The 20,903-nt window shown below is 31.7% G+C and overlaps 2 protein-coding genes across 2 annotated transcripts in view; both read right to left on the bottom strand.

Moving 5' to 3' along the window:
- Positions 1-5,112, bottom strand: part of LOC132737771 (17-beta-hydroxysteroid dehydrogenase type 6-like) — a 48,637-nt gene extending 43,525 nt beyond the window's left edge. The window contains exons 1-4 of the mRNA XM_060725118.1: positions 4,706-5,112; positions 3,378-3,636; positions 2,785-2,948; positions 2,113-2,215 (exon numbers count right to left, since the gene is read on the bottom strand). Of these exons, the coding sequence (XP_060581101.1) occupies positions 2,113-2,215; positions 2,785-2,948; positions 3,378-3,636; positions 4,706-5,102 (923 nt within the window). The 5' untranslated portion in view covers positions 5,103-5,112. The remainder of the gene's footprint in view (positions 1-2,112; positions 2,216-2,784; positions 2,949-3,377; positions 3,637-4,705) is intronic.
- Positions 5,113-12,267: 7,155 nt separating this feature from the next.
- LOC132737797 (transient receptor potential cation channel subfamily V member 1-like) lies at positions 12,268-15,976 on the bottom strand. Its single transcript, XM_060725147.1, has 2 exons — positions 14,860-15,976; positions 12,268-14,287 (listed from the first exon to the last, which is right to left on the bottom strand). The coding sequence occupies exons 1-2, from the start codon at positions 15,829-15,831 to the stop codon at positions 12,767-12,769; spliced, it is 2,493 nt and encodes an 830-aa protein (XP_060581130.1). The 5' UTR covers positions 15,832-15,976; the 3' UTR covers positions 12,268-12,766.
- Between the last annotated feature and the right edge of the window lie 4,927 nt (positions 15,977-20,903).

The following is a 20,903-nucleotide window of genomic DNA, read 5'->3' on the forward strand; positions in this document are numbered from 1 at the left end:
CCATCCTAACATAAAATTTACATATAAAGTATCGCCGAAATATGTAGAATTTTTAGATGTGAAGATATCAATGAGCTCTTCCTTGTACTTGTTCGTTTTTTAAAAAATGTAAACAACAACAACTACCCTTTCACCAATTGGAACGTCTTAGACAAAGACTGACTGACGGAAAGGGTCGAAAAGTTGCGATTGTCTTTTCAAAGAATCTGAATGCATTCCATAAAGGGCGTCGAGCTTCTGTGCGGACGCCATTTACAAACATATCGACACCTTGGTGCAACTCCTATTAAATTATATAAAGTGTTAACCTATTATCCAATAGGATTTTAAATAATAAAATTGCACCCTTCTTTGATTTCGTATTTTTGTCAATGCTTAATAATGAACACTAACCTACACTAAATAAGTCTAAACCTATAAGAAGGTTTTGTTTTACTAATTTAATCAATTTTGGCATAAAGCTACAGACATTTTGATAACATGACCACCGTATTCCAAAATCGTTGGTGTTATTATGACAAAAGGTTCCGAGTATCTAAAATTTCTAGTATCGCATTTTGTCGAGTCTGATGAAAGGTATTACCTATTATCGAATTGTTTATCTCCACTTTCATGAAATAAATAATGATGACATATTGTTTTGGCGGTCTTGTATATATTTTACAATAGGGACCAATATTCTGCTTTCATGGACCCTTTTGGACAATGTATACAACGAATCATAATAACTTTGTTATTTACAAAGTTGCATATGTTTATGGTTTTAAAAGATCTCTTTGCCATACGATATTTTATTTTCATAATGTGATAACGCAAATTTTTAATGTAAGTTGATTGATTAGTGATGTACCCATGCATTTTTATGTTCATGTCATTTCAAGTATATATGTATATTGTAGGTGTAATATGTAATTATTTATATATATATTTCCTTTAATATATATAAATAATTACATATTACACCTGCAATATATATGGTAGTATTTAGTATCGAAATTAATCTCAAACGCTTTAGGCCAAGTTAAATTGTTTGTTATACAAAAATGGAAGTCAGGGTGATAACTTTTCATAAATACAAATAATTAAAGGTGATTTGTTAATAACCGATGCTTACAAAGTCAATGGAAATGGCTTCCTGTTTCTTAGCTCTCAGCACTTTTCTGTATAAAAAACATTCGGTACTTTTCTGTATAAAAAACTTGATAGATTTGTCAAAAATAAGTTTGTGTATATAAATATTGGTTGATTTTCAGTTTCCCCTACACGTCTAAAAGTGTGTAATAATAATAATAATAATTTGAATTGTGTATAAGCAAGGAGATGTGGAATATGAATTCGGTTAATCACTGATGGCGGTGTAATGTAAATAGTATATACTTTTAACATAACTAATACAAATAACGTCCCATTTAGAAGTCATATGCTACACCTATTTTGAATGGCGGGCTAATTGAAGTGAAAACCTTTTGATTTTGTTTAGAAATCGCTATTTTCGCAGGGGAAATTCCCCAAACCCTACCCCAAAAAAACTTTTTATCTTTCCCTTTCCAGATATTTTGTAACAACAGAAATTTATACATATAGTCTAGTGCTAAATCGTTTGTAATGATTACAGCCACGAATAATTGTAAACATGTATAAAAAGTTCAGTTTATCAGCGACGCTTCTATCTATAGTTTTAAGTACTTGAAACTTCAAACATCTTCACGCTTAATATCCATTATTTATCAGTTATCACTTATAAACAGCTTTATATTATGAGGGTACTGAAATCACATGAATACTACGAATAATTAAGATACATGTTTAAGTACAACACCCTGCACGCCTAACAAATATTTTAATAAAGTGTTAACTTAATGTTAATAATAAAATATTAATTTCAAACATTCTACTTTCTACAGATTTGTGTCTTAATTCCTTTATTTTACAACGCCCCTTTATCATATTTCCGTGTTCTTTATCTAACTATAATATACATCACGCTTTATAAAACATAGATGTTTGATATATTTTTCGCTTACTTTAAAAGGTTTAAAAATAGAAACATATCCTTGTGTTCATGAGCTATTTAATGTTGTTGAAAGGTCAGATTTCCTAATTTTAATTTACCTCTTTTTCGGGAATTTAGCCGTTATAGAATGTAAATAGGCATCAATAACTGGTTGAAGATTTGTGGAGGCAGAGTCCATCATCGGTCGTAGAAACCCATCAACTTTTTAAAACGGAAATACACATAAAACAAACTCATGATCCAATTAAGATACAACATTACAATATCACCAACGTTTCTGTTGAAAACTCTGAGACGGACCTACGGTCATGCTAATTTGATTTCAGATGAAATCAGTTTATACCTAACCTCTTAATTGAAATGCAATAATAAGAATCAATATTTGACAATTTATGAGTAATAGCTGGGACATACGATAACGTATGTCCCAGGTAATACATGTAGCTCATAATGAATTTGACGAAATAGGTTGATAGAAGCTGTAACCACAATTTGAACAAAGCCTCATGTCAAAGGTCAACATGTTGCACACTATAAATACGATAAATGAAACAGAATAATGAAATACAGAATCACAACATTTTGTCATCATTTTCCCCATATAATTTACTAAATTAAAAACGTTTTATGCTTCATTGTTGGTTCATTCAGCTATATATCAATGCAATTCATTACGAAAAGGGTCATAACTAATAACTTAAATTTCATATAAAGAAATAAATAAAGTTAAAGATAAATAAACATCAAAAAGTTGCATTAAATTTTTTTACGTTGTTCGACGGCGTCAATAGGAAGATCTGATCTGACATCAGCCGACAAACTCGCCACTTTTTCTTCGGCCATGCGCCTGATATTACCTCTGCCCCATACTTTGGTTTTAAAAGCTCCTGGCTCGATGATTTGAACTTTTACACCTGTTCTATACATCTCTCGCCTGACAAGAAAACATACAGTAGTACAACAAACTCGGAATATTTTACCGACTATGAAACTAAGAACAACGTACGTCATACTAAAAACCCATTTGATCCAAGACCTGTTAAAAGCTTCTCAGTTTGAGTATTATGGCTACAGTTTGCTAAATTATACTCATTGGTAAACCTTTTTGTGTCTTGCCTATAAATGATCTTATATAAATTTTGCATAGAGATATTTTCATATTTGAAGTTTTATGTGTCGTTAGAAAAGAAAAAATCTCAATAAAGCATCGTATTTAATGTTATAAACATCTGGCAGTTACTCTATATCATCTTAAAAATGGTACAACATGCATTTACTTAGTATATCATACCATGAGTTTGGATTTAAATTTTCATTTCTATCTTTCAAAATGTATAATTATGCATAAAAATAATTCATTCACCTTAGAACATCTGAAAACGCCTCCACACCATATTTTGAAATACTATATGATGCACTAACTCCGGCGATTCGTCCCAGTACACTTGATGTATTAACAAAGCGTCCCTTTTCCTTGACGACTAATGGCATACATGCCTTAGTTACCATTATAACTCCATACAAATTGACAGCAAAAGTGTCTTCATAGTCTTTTCTTGAATGCAATTTGATCGACCCAATTCCTCCAGCTATACCAGCATTATTTACAACTGCCCATAATCCTTTGGATAATATAATGCATTAAAGGAACACATGATTAAAGGATAACAATAATATTAATATATAATGCTTTATAAATTATAAATTTAATCGTATTATATTCACTTTGTTGTTAATATAGCACAGTGTGTATATTGTGATCATCATCTAATAGTATCAATTTTTAAACATGGTTTATTACAATACTGAATTCTTTCGGACGAGCAGACAGATGTTAAACCTATATTTGAAGATGCGTTAGCTAAGTTAAAAAGAAGTATATTTTCAGCTGTGTACGAGTCAGATGTGTTTTTGGCAGTGTATAATAGCCCCTTTATTAAACACCACGAATTGTTGACATTCTGACAGCTACTTAAAGGAAAATGAGGATTTGAAATGAATTGTTTGGACTCTCTAAATATCGAAAAAACGAGACTTTATTGAAAGGTTAAAAGGTTTCATTCAAAAAATAAATGCATGTCATCTTATTTGTGGATACAGGATTTTGGTATTTTTACTACTTTCTTTTTGACCTTTTTCGACTTAGGTGGTTGTAGTTTTCCTCCTTGAATATTGTATAATCAACTTTAGAATATGGTGCCTACATTAAATGGGTCGTTTTGACATCTTATCTGTGATATGCATGTTTCGCAAATTCTGATCTCCTTTGAAACTTGCATTTTGATTATCGCCCATTGTTTTCTCGTAAGAGAAAACGCATACTTTAACTTGGGGACCATGAGCTGCTTTACATGGAATGGCACAAAATTGTCACATTGAAGGTTTCATGAAACTGCAGTACTATTATATCTGTTTTAAGTTCAAAATTGCACCATATTCATATTAAAATTTGTATTTTGCTTTATCCGGTGCAAGGTTGCGTGGATTGTTACTTGCTGTCTCCAGTACCGTCCATGAGCAGGTTCAATCAAACCGAGCCGGGAGCATTTGAAATTATGTCGATCTTTTGGCGTACATCAGGGCTTCTGTTTTTTATTTTCTCTTATGGAACATAAACAGCACTTAAGGCATTTTCATATATGAAATGAATATATATTATAAACACAAAGAAATTACAACAACTTTTCTTACCTTTTCCTTCTGGCAATGTCCTTCTTACTATTTCCAATGCTTTTTCAATACTAGCATCTTTAGTGACGTCCATCTCTATCGCTTTCAGTTTTGAAGAACTCATTTTGTTAAAGTTTTCTACAGCAGATTTTGTGAGACAACAAGCAAGCACATTAAATCCTAATGCTTCCAGCTGTTTTGCTAATTCGTTACCAAATCCCGAGTCACATCCAGTGATTAAAACATATCGTGATTTATAGTTTCCAATCTTTAATTGTCTAATTACCCATTCAAAAACAAGAAAAAGAACAATAATGCATACACATATTATCCAAAACGCCATTTTCCCTCTAATCAAATTAATACACTTGCTCACGTAAGGATGTTTCACAAATGTAAATATTGGGTTTAAAAGCATAACTGCATAAGTATGTGCATTTATGTTATCAGTTTAAATGCACGCATTTATATATGTTAAAGTTTTCCCTATTGAGATAGTATATAATTAAAACATCTGCACAAGAATTTTTTTATTCTATAATTAATGGAGCGACATTTATCTTATTTCGATATTCGTCTCACCAGCTTTTGCACGTTTCAAAAAAACAAAACAAAAACATGATGTCTGCCTACATGCAGTTACAACGTAATACTCATAAATTTGAATATATATCTCTTCAAGATTTATGTTCACGCACATAATTATGAAATTCGTATTGGGGCAGTATTATAATATATATTAACACACAGACGAGAAAACAACAACAAAAACACTCACTCACGCAAAAGATCGATGAATAAAAAATAAAACAAAAAGAATTTGACCCACTCCCAAGAAAGAATATAAAAAGACAACAATAACAAAACAATTGATAACATGACAAATCATATTCCTGACGAGTATGATGATATACCATAAATGATGTGGGCATTGCAATATGCATTAATGGAATTTAGGATGACTACAATGTTATATACAATTACCATATGTTTATATTTAGTTTTTATGCTCGGCATAAGAAAAAATAATTTAAAATATAAAAAGAAAAATTAAAAATAAGATTTGGTCCGACTTTTGTAAATGTTTCTGCTGTTGAAATGGCCTGAAATAAGGCACACATTCGATTCCAGGCCGACTATATAAAGACACACACACACACAAAAAAAAGATAAAAAGAACACAAAAACACTGAGAACCCTAATTCCCATTTCATTTTGCTTTGCGCCTTCCTGTAATTATATACTAAGACCGTGCCTATTTTAAAACTCTATGATTTTTTTCACTCTCTCTAGAAAAAAGAACATCACGTCCACCAAAGAACTATACTACAACTTAGCTCTTTGCCTCTGTGCACTTGAACCAAATAAATACACGCACATAGCACGGATGGAACGTTAACCTTATGAAATAAAATTTAAAGCATGCGGTGTAAACATGAATCGGTAGTGAAATAGTTTAAAATGACGGTAAAAAACATTGGAAATGCACATGACTCGAATATCTTAGCTGACTTATCAGTTTAAACACTGCAGTATACGAGTAATTATTGTAAATTTGTGTAAGATAAAGCACGCAGTACAAGTCATGCTACTTTTATTAAAGTAAACATCTATTATGTATGTGATGGGAGATTATCATGTACGGTGGCATAAATGGCCATCAGAAATGTTTTTCGACTACGTGCACACGCGATAGCTACTAATATTTCTGATGTCTCCTCTATGCCACCGTAATTATGAAAACTGTACTTGAAGTATGTTGTAAGAAAGTTGAATTGTAATTGGTTGAAGTAGTTTATGCTTGAAACGGTAAGTCTATAGACCCAACAAACTATTTTGTAAAACTATTCCTATGACACTTACTTTCCATGCTATATTAAACTGTGTTTGCTTTTTGTATAATATAAAATGATACATATTATTTGTGTGACCAAATATCCTTCTAATTTGCGCAAATAACCACACTGTTATTGTCAGTTACACCATTAACTTGTTTTCGTGTTAAGAAAAATCGAGGCATAACTCTTTTTTCTTCTTAAATTTTAAATAGATTAAAATTATCTCTAAAGACTCTATTATCTATTACTTAATCAGTAGATAACCTGTCGAAGTTATTAATAGATTGGGAATACTGCCCATTGTTCAATTCCAAGTAGGTCTTACATAAAAAGCTGCATCACTTGTGCAGTCTCTCCTCTCATTTCACATACCTTTGGATTTAATACAATTCATTGACTAGAAAATATTTTTCTAGAAACTATTTATGGAAAGGGTAAATGTTAAAGTTGTTTAAACACCATGACGGTGATTTAACAACTTGTGAAATGTGTAAAGTTGTACAGTTCTTATTATTCTAAGTGCAAGTTTGTGTAACTTGTTGGCTTTCATATCTACATATGAAATCGTTTATGTTTCTGGGTTAGTATCTTTGTGCCAGATTTACTAAGCTACTGCTTTACTATAAAGGTGGTGTAGGTACTTAGAAAAGTTTGTTTATAAGTGACTGAGGTCGTAAAGAACCCGAATCACCATGTTGGTGAAGTAACCACTTGTCACATTTACACCATGTTGGTGATTTAACAAATTAAGGTTTTCAAACATAAAAAGGTTTAGTTCTTCGATCACCATGTTGGTGATCTAACTACTTAGAAAATCGTCTATTAAATTACAAATGTATAATAATTGTTAAGATCCTGGATCATCATGTTAGTGAAATATATCAGTGTGTGAAAAAGTGAATGAAAAATGATTCTAATTTGGAAAAGTGTTAGGAAATAACTTATTGACGACATGCTATTTGGTGAATTTTTAGGGAAGTGTTTTAAAATGACTTTTAGTGAAGTGTTAGCAAGTGAACTTATGTGAAGTGTAAGGTTGTGCATTATAAGTGATTTGTTTAGATAATAGAAAATGTTTCATGTCACTTATTCTGTTAATCTTCTTTGATGTCTAGTGAGCTATAGTAGATGTTACAAAATGAACTTTTGTGCATGCATCGATGTAAATAACTTTAAAAATGTAGAACATAGTAAATAAAATTAGTTTAGATAAACACCTCTTCTTATTTCATTTGGTTATATAATTGAGTTTCTTAATCTGGTACTAGACGAATCACAAAAACTGAGCATCTTGTTCAGGTAAATTAATTTACTTATCATATCACACGCCCAATTTGCCCGCAGGATCGCTTCACTATCAAATCGATGTATACTACAGTAAAGCCTTGAATTCTTCATTTGTGATATTGGCCTCAAGCAGGGAGATCCGAGCTCACCTCTGTTGTTCATGCTCTTCGTGAGTGATATAATACAGAAAAAACACTGTTCAATTCATATCTAATTGATCAATCAATCAGTCAGAACTTCTTGTTTCAAAAGTGAGTTATCTTCAAGTATTAATGAATATTGATAAATCATGTAAAATATGATAAACAATATCAACAAGGAAAGGCGGCGTTCAATGAACGCAGCCCCAACCGACCCAATAACAAGAGCCAGTGGCAAGGAGTCCAGGAGGATCCCTTACAAAAACAGGACAGGGCACAAGGCAGAGCACGAACAGGCAGACCACTATTAAGAATAAATAATAAGTAACTGATTAGGAACTAAAAGAAAACAAATAACTGATTGGATATTAGGCCCATAAAGTCAAAAGGCACAGGGAAAGGGGACATAAGAGTCGGGGAAGTGGGGAGGGGTAATAGATAAAATAAATAAAACTAGGGGCAAAGGGGAAGACTCTGTAATCTATGTTCTCTTTGTATATGTAAACTTTTATTTTAAAAACATTGCAAAATGTTAAATGCTGAATAAGCTTCTGTATTGTTGTATTGTATTTTATATGACCTTTACGGTGTCTTTTTGCCTTAAAACCCACCCGGAAATTAAATGTCTTTTCAGATTGATCAATGAATTAGTCAGTGTAAAACATTTTTGTTTGTTTTGAATTGAAATTTTAAACAAAAACTGTTAATAAGATTGGAGGACTCCATTTATGTTAATCTTTTGATTTTTTTTCTTCTTATTTCTAAAGAGATAGCTTCCACGCATATAGATTACAATATCTGAGGTTGTGTGTTTTTTTGTTGCTTTGTTGTGTTTTTTTTACTTTTGTTCTCCCAATTTTCCGGAAATTCTGAACAGTCGGATACTAGCAGCTGAAATAAAAAGTTCAGCTAATAATGTTACTTCACAATTGTTTTGACATCTTACAATTTTTACAAGACTTGTTGGGTTCAATGTCAGTCTTTCTAGTTGCTTCTTCAGAATCGGAAACAGAAAAGTTTTATATTGAAAATGTTCGGTGATGCTACTGAAATTGACAAATGTAACTTTTGTTAATTGGCAAATGCATATAAATCTTCTGCTTATTTCTTTCATGAAAATACTCAGGCTAACTTGGTAATTGCATATCTACCTCTTACAAAATAAAATGTCTTTCAGAATTAATCATTGAATTCAAGCTATACTGTCTTGAAGAAATTCTGCTTTTGAGCGTTTATCTTAATGATTTTAAATTATAAACATATACTATATTATACAGGTTTATATAGGTTCATTGAATGCCGCCTTTCCTTGTTGATCTTGTTTATTATATTGATAGAAATTTGTGAATATATACCATTTTCTTGAAGTCTTCTGCCGTCAACGTTTGCCGGAGACCAGCCAGTGACACAATTGAATAAATATGCATCTCTCCGACCCCCTGCTCAAAGTACGATACCGTCCACAGAGCCACAATGCAGCAGTGCTGGCATATGGCAATATTTATGTCGCATATCACAATTCGACAAATAAATTTGTATGAATGTTGGGCACGGGTATAAATTTCTTCTCTTTGTTTGTTACATATTCACATAAACATTCAGTTTCCCGGCTTTGTAATCAAGAGGTCACTGTCTTGATCCTTGTTCGGGGCAAAAGTTGTCCGAGACAAATGACTGCAAATATTAAGTATAATGTAAAGTTGTCTATTAGCGCTGATTCAAAACAATATGTGGACACAATGTATATTTGCTCACGTAACGAAAAATTCTTAACTGGCAATAAATGGTCAGTTATCTAGAAATACCGGATAGGTGGACTGACCGCCGGAATATTATCAAAATATTAAGCGTGAAACAGATAAACATGCCAATACATGTCGGACACATATTTAAGGCTAATCTATGAAGACATCTGAAACTGTAAGAAACGGACCCTGAAAATCTATACACAGATATGTCAAAAATATTGGTGAGCTTTTTAAGGAACGTGTAAACATACAAGTATTTCATGATAAAACCGCAGTAAATATTTGTGTGATTGCAGGCCGAAAAATCAAGCAATAATAACACCAGCAAGCTAGTAATACTCTATTTAGCAAGTAAACTTATTCGACTTTGCATAATACATGCAAGAACATATGTCACGCCGTAGCGTTATACTGTCTTTTTCTCCGTGAGATCGGCCGGCTATAAAGGTCACATATCCTGCATGTTTAAGTTGAATCCAAATCAGGTATCAAAGCCAAATGATTTTAAACACGCATATCTTACACTTCTTAAAGCGGTTTAATTTGAGATGAAGTAAATTAGATTCATCAATACTGAATAGGCTATTGTTCCTACAAAGTGTCTTTGTAAAGCACTTACTACTTTCACACACTCGAAGAAAAAAAAAGAACTTAGGATTTATCGCTATTGAAGAAGTGAATTTCTTAGACTCCTCATCTAAATCTGAGAGTGTTTTGAAATGTTCTGCTGAGAAATCAACTGATAATGATTTATAAGTTGATGATGAAATGTTAAAATTCAAAAAAAGTATTTGGCCAGAGATCCTGAGGCTACTACATTAATAATAGGACGCATTTACCTGTCGGCCATGCCGATACGTTATTTTTATAAAATGTGTCGAGAAGAATACCTTTTGATAATAACGATAATGAGAAATACATACTTTGTGTAATCTCTTTATTTGCAAACAAACTAAGTAATGTACAAATACGATTTCAAATTTAAATTAACTTAACAAGTGAATGTATGCAATTTTACTAAACACTTTCCAATTACTTTTGTATAATAAAAAGTTCTGAATAAATAAAAAATAAAAATATGATAAAATATGATTGGAACTTATCACTCCTTGTTATTATTGCTGTTTCAACAATAAGCCCAGTTCCCTCAATAAAATATACAAACAAACAACAGAAAGAAAAAAGCTTATAGTGTTTATAAATTCTGATAATTTATGTATTTGAGTATTACATGTAGTTAAGTGAATAAAATCAAATTAAAAACATATATTGTTCCGAGTAAGGACTTCCACATATAGGACTGCAATAGTGTATATTAAAAACACCTGAATGAACAAAATTGTCTATGAAATGGAAACATCAATAATAACACTTTCCTTCGAAAATTAACGAAATGAAATATCATTTTCTTTCAGTTCATGTTTTACTTCCCCTTTTCAATGTTAAATATTTGCAAGAGGGCTATTGTATTTGGGCAAATGATTATCATTCTTATTCATACATGTATTCAATTTATGTATTTATTTCATAATAAGGTTTATGACATTTTTAGAATATGTTTTTGTAATGAATGCAGTGTAAATTTGGCTGTTATCAAAAAACATTAACACAATATGATGCCGATCAAATGTCAAGGCTTGTATATTTATATTTAGACAACAATATCTGTTGATAAAGCAAAAATAGAATCCACGTATAAATTTCATCTCTACGTCATATTTATTGAAGGCTAAAATTAATTTACTATTTCATGGAGTAGATTTGTTTTCTGTGATGAATTCATTTTCATATTCAGTATAATATTACACTGAGAATGAATCATTGTTTAAAACAATTGAAACAACCTGCTAATGTCTACATGGGTAAATATACCACCATAAATCAGAAAAATGTGAGTTGAATTTTATTGCAATTTAACATGAAATGTTGCTGTACACATAAGAGGGACACTCTGCAATTGGTTGTAAAATATAAGATGAAATTATTTACCCTATATAAGTGATCAGGCATTGAACTTTTCATGATGCGTTCAACAGCTACGCGAAAGCTGCGCAAAGTATATTCAAGATTTAAGTCATTTGTGTTAGGATACTATTTACAATTTGTGACAAATAATGATATTTAAAAAATATTTGACACTTTAAACCACAATATAAAATGAATAACGTAGAACCTCACTATTTAAAAAAAAGAATTCTTTTTTATGAAACTAGATCAATCATAATCGCAGAAAGGTTTAGTGTTTCTTTGTTTCACTTAAACTACCGTGAATGATTTATTCTTTGCTTTTGAATAAGTAACCATATATCAAGTGTGCGGCTTTTAATTCATTACACATTGTTTGTACTAACTCAATGAAGCACGCTTTCTTTGCAACTATTAGTTATCAATATGCTCAACTGACGAATGCGAAAAGATTCATTATTTACACGTCATTACCATTACCACCCTGACAAAACATTAAGCTTTAATTTAAAATTTAAACAAATATTCAACAAATAACATTACAGATAAATACATTCGAGTTTGTTATTCAAATAAGCAGATTCGTCGAATAAGTAAAAATATTTTGTGATTTTAGAAGAAAATTCATTTTTAAAACCCCCTTTTGTCTCGAAAATGCTTTCATTTTCTTCTCAAAACCTTTTTTAGTTTTGGTATTTTGTTACAGTTTCAAAATAAATATACATGTACCCCATTGATTATACTCTTTTTAGTTGGAGGCGATCTTTTAAAACAAAAATGATTAATCTTGAAACTAAAACCGGTGTGAGCGTATGATCTTTTAAAAGAAAATATCGGCAAGAATACTACCATATCCGTTCCGTTAAAAAAAACTATATAAACCTATGTGAAATTCCTTAAAACAGTATTCAACGAAGTGATATTTGTAAAACAAGATTGACAAAAAAGATTTCATTTCACAAAAAAATAATTTTATGTCGTGTGTTTGAATATCCAAACAAAAATTAACGCTCCTATCTATTATATTCTCAGCTTCAATACATTTGTATTTTTGTAAAATAAGAATGTTATTTTTCAGAACAACAGGTTTTTTTTTATAACTTGTCAATTGGTTGTTTCGATTACTTCTATTCGACTTTGAAATAAATTACTTTCCTTATTATCACACTGTTTGCAACGACTCTGTTCAATGTCAGATATTTCTATTCGTTTTTGTAACGTATTCTGACTTTTCCTATTAGAAGCTTTCCTTTTCTTTGCTTTAACTACTCTGCTTTCTAACGTTTCAGCAATATGTTGGTTAATTGTTTCCAGGAATTCTTGACTAGGGATAGTTATTTTATAGTCAGTAAGTTGCACAGGCTCGACTGGAGCATCAACATCTTTGTCAGTTTTTTCATGTACAGATTCGTTTGTATATATTCGTCTTTTACACTTATATATTACTTGTTTGTCATAAGACAGACTTATTTCTTTAACCTTCCCAACTGTCTTACAACACTTATCAGGTAAAAAGCCTTCAAGAAATATAATAATAGACAATTTTTGCAGGCGATGGTGCATCTTTGTAGCAACAAAGCCTGCATGATTTGCCATCAAATCTGTACACGAATTTGACATCACTGCTATAAGCGCATTGAGCAAAAGCAATGTAGTTAAAAGAACGAAAAGAACAAAGACAATGATTGCTAAAACTGGTTCTCTTGCTTTGAAAAGCACGTTAAACTCTCCAATACCAAGCATAATAGTGAACATTTTCACCATTGTTTTTGGAATATTATTGAAATCTTCAGAATCCGTTTCCGCTCCTTGCATAACCATAAACATTGCAATAGAAAAAGGTAACAGGAATAAACCCATGAGAAGTCCAAACATAAACATATCTGTTATAACCCTTTGAATCAAAACAGTGTAAAAACTAAATATCTCGAATACTTGAACAAAGAATAAAACAAGATACCATCCAATAAGAACTGAAAAGATAAGACAATAGTTTTCGTATTTGTTAAACTTTTCTTTCGCTGTTATTAAAGCAAACACGAAATCAATGATTAATAAAAGGGAGAATAATACAAAATAAAACCGAAACATATTTTTTGAATACTGCGAAAAAAAACTCTTAATTCTTTTAATTGCTTCAGTCGAGGACTTTGAAGTAAATCGAGACATTTTGATTCTTATAATTTCTATAGAAATGTACAGTGATGCAACAATGACTCCCATTATTGAAACACTTGTAACAAAGAAGTCTTCGCTCACGAGGTTAACATACGTCACTGAACGTGTGCCTGGTACCGATTCTATTATTTCCGATCTGTAGGCAGCGGCAACTGACAGTAATATCATGTATATCAAATGACAAACTAGCCATCCCCTGAAATATCGTCTATAACGCTTCCATTTTGCTTTGATCACTTCTTTGACAGGGGTGATGTTCGTAAAACGAAAAGCGTTGATTGTGTCGTGACGAACAACAAATTCCAACACTGACTCATGATGTTCCCTTTTAATATCCTCATCATGTGATCCCTTTTCCTCATTTGGAACGGGAATCGTTTCCACATCAGTAATATCGTAACTGTTCTGGTGATAAAGACCATCATTTGATTTATGGGAACTGTATATCTGCAACAAAAACACACCGAATTAAAGATAAGTAAGTAATGAAAGAGGCTGTAAAAGATTAATGTTCTTGATCTTCAAACACACTTAAAACCTAAAGAATAATTTCTTTTTCATTTGCTAGCAAAGTGAAAAGCAATGGGAAGGAAGCACATTTCAACCAAACCACAAATGCAATACTCAATATGTATATACTTTTTACATTTAAATGATATATACTCTTTCATGTTTACACTTTTTAGAATGTTTTGCGTCAGTTTTTACTTACTAGTTGCTTATTAGTATTATACAAGTAAGTGCCACTTTAATGGGAGGAAAGTACATAGGTAAACTGTTTGACGTCATGCCATGCGTTCATGGGTACAAACATATCCTATTTTAAAAAGTGTGCAACCCATGAACACGTGGAGTTGATTTTGTTTCTGAAAGTTTTAATATTTATTTCCCTTTTACTCTTACTTACTTACTCTCATTGAGTAAGCGCCACTGTCAGTATGTTGTCTCTATGCTGTTTGTAAAAAGGCCTATCTCAAACATATTTAAATTTCTACTTCTTGATATGTATCAGAGCTTACCTCGTGCTGAATGAGTATTTCAAATATTGAAAACTGTTTTCTTTTCGCAGCTAACTGCAATGGTGTCAGATGTTCTTTATTTTTGATCAGCAGAAGTTTCTTCACTTGATTCCTCAACTTCCATTCATGCTTGGCAAAGTAATTGCTATACTCATCTACTGCATTATCTTCTTCCTTGTCTTCTTTTGTGATAAAGTCACAATGCACGATAAAGTTGACCATTTTTACAATATTATCCATCTTATCAGGCTTGATAGATGCATATTTAATAAGGGAATGTATAATATTATCTTTCTTGTTGTCTGTGACGTCAATTTCTGATTCAAAGTATCTGAGGATGACTTTAAAAATAGTTTTGTTAAACATTAAGGAAGCAATTCCAAGTAATGTTCCTGCCGTCATAATTGTGCCTTTAAGTCTATCATCATCAACACATTTCTCTGTTAACGATTTCTTTTGTTTCTTTGTGTCTTCTTCACTATCTAAACTTTGTGCCATCTTTTTTAGTAGGTATTGGTCTCCCTGGAAAATTGCAATATGTATTGGTGTAACACCTGTTTCTTTTACTTTGCCATTCACTAATTTCAATTTTTGAAAAAAGATAAGTTCAGGGCAATCTTTAATAATACATTCAATAACTTTTCCAAGCGTTTCACTGCGGGGTTCACTTTCCCTTTTTATTGACATGGCTCGAATGAGTAAAGAGTCACCATCAATGCTTTGACTTTCCCATTGGCCTTCTTCATTTTTAATGTTAAATTTACCTTTCAAAAGAAATCCGCTATCTGTAAGCGAACGTGCATCTTCATGTTCTGTTTTATTCCTTAAAGATTGGAAGAAAGTTTCGAAACATGTCACTATTCTAAAGTCCTCTTCTTTTGAGTTACGGATGTTTCTGCATTCAGATCGATCTAGTTTTTCAAGTTGTGCATATAATTTCTTTATGTCAGATTGAATATTTCGTTGCCCCATTGTTAATTGCAATAGGAATTCCAAAACAACTACACCGATAATGATAAATTAAGTAATCGTTTATCCTTATCATAAAAATCAAACTTATTAAAGATTATGTTAATCACAAATATTTCAAACATTAATCATGTCTACTCTTCGTGGCACTTTTTTTTATAGGCAAATGCTTTTGAAATAACAGAAATCAAATTTTAAAGATCGATAGAAGTCATTTTTCAGTACGATACAGATCAAATTACTAACTTTGCTTTCTATAGCCAGTTACGATTCAGTAATTTCAATAAATGTTATTTGGCATATTTTCACAGTTGAAGGCACAAAACAGAAAGGTAGAAACAATGAAAATGATTAGTTGTAATATTTTATGTTTGAATATTTACAGCAAATAATTAATTTTCTGTTGAGCAAACGAAACTATAATTCATTCACTGCTCTGTGAACATGTATTTTCTAATACACATTCGAAAAAAGATAAAGAGACATATGTATCATTAAACATTTATCTTCTCCTTTATTGCACATCATATCTCTTGAAGTACAACTTCATTTTAATATGGCTTTCATAAAAGAAAACAGAACAATTTGAAAAAAAAAATATGAAACACGGGGGGGGGGGGGGGAGGTGGCTATAATATAATAATGATGCCATTTTTCTTTATTTTAAAATACGCATAAATATAAATGTATATGTTAATATAAGAAACCTTGCGTTAAACTTACTTTTTTGTTTTCGTGTGACTTACTGTCAAAAATTTGCTTGTTTTAATATACTACATATGTAAAGAATTTTTTAAATCTACATATCCTCTAGCAACATTTTATATTGCCTTCTACGATAAAGGGTGTCAATATATTCGTTGATTTTGTGTTCTTAATGAAAGATGACGGCGTATTTTTATTTATTTTCTTACAAAATTATACCGTCTTGTATGAATAACTAAGCTGCATTTGTAATGTTCACACAATCCAAAGAATGTTCTTGAAAACCATTACACGTAGGACAATGCACTTCGTATTGATATTTGACAAACGTTACCGTGATTATGATAGGATAGTCTGTTTGGATTTAGGAAAAGTTTCTCAACTTATTTTATAAAAATATATAATATATACATACCGAATTTCAGAAGTCGCCATTACTCATTTATGTATGGGTAAGAGTTCGTATTAAGACGACCGTAGGGATCGAACTCTTACCCATATAACTGCAAATCGGCTCTTACAACTCGATATCAGATAAAAATATAGAAAGTGTCACCTCTTTAATTTAGCATTTAACATTATTTTTCCCCAGCAGTCACGTACAAACATGGATGGGGTCCAATTAATTAAATTGGCATGTAAAACAATGAGTTTTCAACGATACCTAGGATTGTTAATGCAATTCATTCCTGTCATATGAAACAAAATAATGTTTTGCTTACTTTTTCTAGAAAATATAAACAGCAATTAATAATTAACATTTTTTTAAAAGGATATCAAAAAGTTACTGTGTTCTCATTTGTCTCTGCGAGCTGAGCTCCACGTGTATTATCTATGTAATAAATTTGAATGTATCCTTACATTGCTACAGTGTTAGAAACACCTGACCTGGCTAATTAAAATATGCCAATCACAATTTTCACTATCAGCACTGGTTTCTTCATGAAAAAGCGGCTACACTAATTACTGCCGAGTAAGAGCCGATTTGCAGTTATATTACTTTACAAAGTCACGTGATTCCCCCTATTAACACATGTTTGACTTATATGCCTTTCTCAAACTATATGCATACTTTACATTCCATTTACAGAGAGAGGCTTACAAGGCATAAATGTAAAAAAATAATGTCTGACCCGATAAGCCCTAGTGTGTTAAACTTACCGGGGAAAATCTCATTTTTATTGTTGTGTTCCACTATGTGATTCAAATTCTAGATATGATTATACACATATTTTTTTTATAAAATAACGAGGATTGGAGTATAATAAAAGCAGGGATTGTGGAAATAAAAGAAATGAACATTTCAAGGTCAAGTTCCATTGTTCTATTTTTTTTTTAAACCAAGCTTCTTTAGATGAATCACTACTTCCCTTAATTAATCTGATTTCTCATTGTTTAAATGTTTTATTTTATAATAAACATAAAAATATGCAAAAAAGGAACAGCCTAACGACCATTACCAAAGTACTCGATGCCTTAAAGGAAGGCAGAGTAACAAGGAAATCACCTACAAGGGCCCGACAAAGCAAGCAGAAGACGAACATTAAGACAAAGGGCTTTAAGAACTGTCCATCATAGAGTCTCCCACTTAGTCCGTCAGATGTAATTAAAAAAGGAAAGCGAAGCGTCCAACTGTAAAAGGGTTGAACACCAAGCATGCAGTATGCTTTAAAATAATTGGGTCATAACCTCTTTTAATAAACCGTTTGATAATTTTAGTGAAGACGGCAGAAAAATTACTATGACCGGGTCACCCATGATCCTACGAAGTTTGTAAACCACATCTCCATAGAAGTCAGGTTTGCTAATACCTAGTCGTAAAAGAGTTTTTAAATTACAATAAAATTTCAAAACTAAGTCTGAATTACGATGGTAAAACTTGGTAAAATATTTACGCAATTTATGATAGCGATAACCCTGTTTAAGAAGTTTGTTAGTAATAAATAAATTCCGTTCATTAAAATCATCAACACGACTGCACGCCCTAGCAAATCTAATTAATTGAGAAATATACACCCCGTATGATGTAGCAAGAGGCACATCCCCATCAAAATGTGGATAGTTAACAATATTAAAATCAAAATTATCTCTTTTATCGTAGATTTTAGTTACTATAGTATTGTTAAAAGATGGATAACGTCAGAAGAGTTAGTTTTATTGAATTTAAGTTCACTGGGATATATTTTAGAAACCAATTGATCGAAATAAGGATTATTCATGTTAAGAATATCATCTAGGTAGCGGGAAGTGTTGTTAAATGCATGTGTAATTTCCGTATGTGAAGTAGGGGAAAGACTAAACATAAAATCCCTATCATGTTTGAAAACTGTATTACCAAACCTGACATAAATGTTATCTAATAAAAAAGAAAGTGCTTTACAAACTTCTTCACAGGTCCACATTGTATATTGTTTAATGATACCATTGGTAAAGAAAGCCTTCTTTGAATTGCAAGCGAGAAACGTGACCTGTTCTCTTGCAAATGTATTTTGAATTAAAGATAATAATTTATCATTTAAAAGATTATGTGGCAATGTTGTATATAGGGTAGAGTAATCGTTAGTACTTACAGATGAGGCTTGATTATTCTGAACTTTAAACTTATTTTCTTGATGGCAGTAAGACATGAAGTCAATAAAATAGAAAGATTACTGGTTGTACTAAATGTAGAATTTGCAATAAAGCGGGCTTTATATGGATGTTAATGTAATTTAGGAATCTAAGCTCTTTCTCATCAAAACGTACTTTAAAGTTAGAAATACTAGAAATATGACTGTTCACAATATCTGTTTCAGAACGAACGGTTTTAGAAAAAGCATTGGTGCTATATAAGTTCATTTTGTAAAACATTTATATAATGAATACGTCATATGATAATTATGTTATTGGCCGCCTTGTCAGTCGGAACTAAAACAAATTTAGAGTGGAACGCTAAAATATCCTTTGTTATAATTGAATATGATATTTCTGACAGGTGTTTTATATTTATAGCAGATAATTGGAATCTCAAAGTTTTTGAAACATTTAGGAATTGCGTCGGTTACGCGTCGTAAAGACTTTCTGCCCCCAATACATCTTATCACCGGTCCGCTATCTATATTTATATAAGAAAAACTGTCTATTCGTTTGCAAATTTTCTTTTTTTTTAGAATTGAACGTCACTTGTGCCGCTATTTTGAAGAAGTCTTATCATTGATATGATGTTCTTTTCCAGATACTTAGTTTCGAGCATCACATGTGACCTTGGTGGTAGGGGCGTTTTTATGTGGTAGACATATATGCTCCATTATTTAAAAATCCTTCCGTGCACAAAAAGTTACAGTCCAGACACAAACATATGTACCTTTTAATTCTTCTTGTTACAATGTGAAACCTTCAAACTCGAAGTGTGACCTTGACCTTTGACTAACAGACATGTGTCTTAAATGAAACATATCACTATGGTGTGTTTGACTTTTATGCCAAGTAATTTTTAAATCCTTCAGTGCATTAAAAGCTACAGTTTGGACACAAATGTGTACTTTCAACCTCTAAGTGTGACAATGACCTTTTAAGTAGTGATATGGGCCTTAGCCTGGACACATTGTCTAGATGTAGTACTGCCAAGTTTTTTTTTATAAATTCTTCAATGAACAACAAATTTACAGTAAAGTGTGAATTTGGCCTTGGAGGTAGGGACATGGGTCTTGGACCCGACACGTGTTCTTGATGTAGTAGACATTTATGCCAATTTATTTTAAAATCCTTAAATGCATGACAAGTTACAGTCCGGACAAAAATGCGTGTATCTATAATCTCTAATTTTGAATGCGTACACCTTCAAAATGTAAATGTGACGTTAACCTTTAAAGAAGGGACATGGTTCTTAGACGTTACACAATGAAGGGACATTGTGGTAGACATTTGTGCCAATATATATCAGAATCCCTCTATACATGCTAAAGTTACAGTCTGGACACTATTGTTGTGTAAGTAGGGACGCTTAGACGGACGGACAGACATGAGCCTAAGCTGCGACACACCATCTTGATTTAGTATACATTTGTGCCAAGTTATTTTAAAATCCTTAAATGCATGACAAAGTTACAGGCCGAACATGAATGTGTATCTTCAAACTCTTCTTGATAATGAGCACCTTCAAACTATATGTATGACCTTGACCTTGTAAAAAGGGAAAGGGTCTTGGACGAGACAAGTCGTCTTGATGTGGTAGACATTTATGCCAAGTATTTTAAAATTCTCCGATGTAAGACAAAGTTACATTCCGGACATAGATGTTTGTACCTATTAACTCTAATTGTGATGATGTGAAACTTCAAAATGTTAGTGTGACCTTGACCTTTGAGGTAGAGACGTAATTTTTGAACGCA

Source organism: Ruditapes philippinarum, unplaced genomic scaffold, assembly GCF_026571515.1.
Source record: "Ruditapes philippinarum isolate M1 unplaced genomic scaffold, ASM2657151v2 ctg1266_1_1_1_1, whole genome shotgun sequence".
Taxonomy (NCBI): Eukaryota; Metazoa; Mollusca; class Bivalvia; order Venerida; family Veneridae; genus Ruditapes; species Ruditapes philippinarum.